The sequence below is a fragment of the Bremia lactucae genome, linkage group LG7 (genome assembly GCF_004359215.1).
Source record: "Bremia lactucae strain SF5 linkage group LG7, whole genome shotgun sequence".
In the NCBI taxonomy this organism is placed as follows: domain Eukaryota; phylum Oomycota; class Peronosporomycetes; order Peronosporales; family Peronosporaceae; genus Bremia; species Bremia lactucae.
Window position 1 is genome coordinate 2,382,841 of NC_090616.1, and position 2,405 is coordinate 2,385,245.

General features: G+C 41.0%; 1 protein-coding gene across 1 annotated transcript; it reads right to left on the bottom strand.

The window, feature by feature from the left end:
* Window positions 1-644: 644 nt before the first annotated feature.
* On the bottom strand, window positions 645-1,628 carry CCR75_009790 (uncharacterized protein). Its single transcript, XM_067967828.1, has 2 exons — window positions 1,472-1,628; window positions 645-1,357 (listed from the first exon to the last, which is right to left on the bottom strand). The coding sequence occupies exons 1-2, from the start codon at window positions 1,516-1,518 to the stop codon at window positions 784-786; spliced, it is 621 nt and encodes a 206-aa protein (XP_067816140.1). The 5' UTR covers window positions 1,519-1,628; the 3' UTR covers window positions 645-783.
* Window positions 1,629-2,405: the final 777 nt, after the last annotated feature.

The following is a 2,405-nucleotide window of genomic DNA, read 5'->3' on the forward strand; positions in this document are numbered from 1 at the left end:
ACAATCATATATCTTAATTAAAAAGAAATTGAACTATACTTTAATGAAGCATCAGAGAAGACCAAATGTTTGAAGACTATAACTATTAGCAAAAAAGGAAGTAAGCCAAAAGTCGCTTTCACACCATTGCAGGACTCAAGCAGTCCCGAATTTTAGACGCTTTTGACAATGTAATGCATTATGACGCAAAGCTAAAACGGCAGTCTTGAGTGACTTAACTCGTCTAGACGTCATGATGACAAAATGTAAGACCAGATTCTTTACGCACAATTTAAATAAGCAATAATTTATACGGCGCTTACTGGGATGACTGCTCATATATAATGCAAACCATAAAAAAATACCCCATGCGATTAAGGTTTCGACAGAGTGCGAAAGCAACCAAATCTTATATTGATAAACCACCAATTGCCTTCGCTTCGGCGCAGTTGTCGTAACTGCATCGGCTAGTACAAGAGTCGCGATAGTTCATTCGCCTTTGCTTTGACATTTCTTGTGAATAAAATTAGTGCTCTACTTGAAGTCGCATGTTTAAATTTGCCCGTTGCTCATATCGTCGAAACCAAACAATAATCGTACAACTTCAATAATCTAAGGGTTGCGTTTTTAGTATTTAATGCATCAAGCGTTTCAGTAGAATGGCACAGGGGTTTAATTCATCTCAGAATTAGAGCATTTAATTAATAGCTTTTTAGCGGCAATACAAAGTATTGATACAATGGAGTCCCCAAAACAAGGTGGATATATTATGGCAACTTTGTCGCCTACGCGCTCATTCTTTACTTATTCCGCCTTATTTTCCTTCTGACACACGTAAATGTAGTGCACCGCTTTCGCGTCTCCCTCCGGGACTTGCACAGCGCTGACAATCGGCTTGGGTACCGTGTGCACCTCTACTTTCCAGTGCAATTCCTGATTCTCAAGGTAACTCAATCGATTCTCCGGTGCGCCATACGACACAATAAAGTAAAGACCATTGGGCTTAAGCACTCGGTGAATCTCCTGGCACATTTTAGCCACATTGGTCGTCGATCCTTCGCCACACAAGATCGAGTCCATTGTGCCCTTGTCGACCACGGCATCATACGTTTCATCCGCAAAGTCAAGCGAGCACATGTTCATTGTTTGCCACTGCAATTGCTCTGCACGATCTTCATATTTAGTCGCCATTTGTTTCACCACGACCTCAGATACATCAACGTTCATAAGTTTTTCATAACCGTCGTTGACCATCGCCTCTGACAGTTGCGAATTGCCGGCACCCGCCATTAAGATGTTGTCAGTCTTCTTTACATATTGATTCAATAACACTTTGAATCCCTCGTATCGTTGGTACCAATCAAATTGCTCCGAGTCCCTAACATGAAAATAACCCGAATTAAAATGCAGAAAGAAGACGTGTATATTATATAACAGCACGCAAAAGACGAGAGATTTCCGCAAAGGGATGCACAGATGAATCAAGACGTACTTGGTGTAGCGCTCATCCCAGTATGTGGCCTTGCCGTATTGCGCCATTTGATCGAACTATGAATTGCTCTTTGGTTTCTCTGTTGTCGCTAATTGAGTAATGTCACCAATCATGTAACGATCCACGTGTCGTACTTATACGAATAATATGTTTGCAGAGCGAAGAAAGTTTTAGTAATTCTTTTAATCGGACTTTGACATCTTAAAAAATCACCCCGTTCTCATCTTGTGCATATGTGTGGCAGTTAAAATATTGCACTGAGGTAAATAACTTTGTGTGCTTTACTGTCTTCAATCTGACACTGGTCGACTTTTACCGAATACTTTATAGTAGTAAAGCCAGATGAAGCGAACCTGTAACGGGGTATTTGCAAACCGTAAATATGATGTAGTACACACTAGGGATAAAAAACTTATTTGTTGATGTAGGTAAAATCATCATAAAATTTATTAATTTATGGTTAACACGAGTCAGCAACCAGATTCGAGATCTGGTGACTGCTTAAGGGTACAGCTTACATTTGCAGCATAAAGAAGTCGCATATATCGCAGCTTCAATTTAGCATTGGCTGATAAGGTCAAAAGCATTTACTGACTCTGTCAGCTTGTCGTGGGCTTCGATAGCACTCTGCACGTTCGAGCGTTCTAAGGTGGAGGAATGAGTGCAGCGAATGCTTATTCAGCCATTCGTCTGACTACGACGACTGCGCAAAGCAACAACGCTTTACGACATAACTTTGTAGAGGCCACCTTTGTGCGTTCAAAGATTACGCACCATCTCGGCAATGCTGAAGGGTCTAATTTAGGTCGTCGTTGCTCTTATTGTGGAGAGTACTCTATCTCATTTTTCGCCACTAATTCGCTTGGGAGATTAATAGACTTAAAGACTCCAAATGCTTTACACGCGGTCATTTTACGGAGATAGTGATGTAACG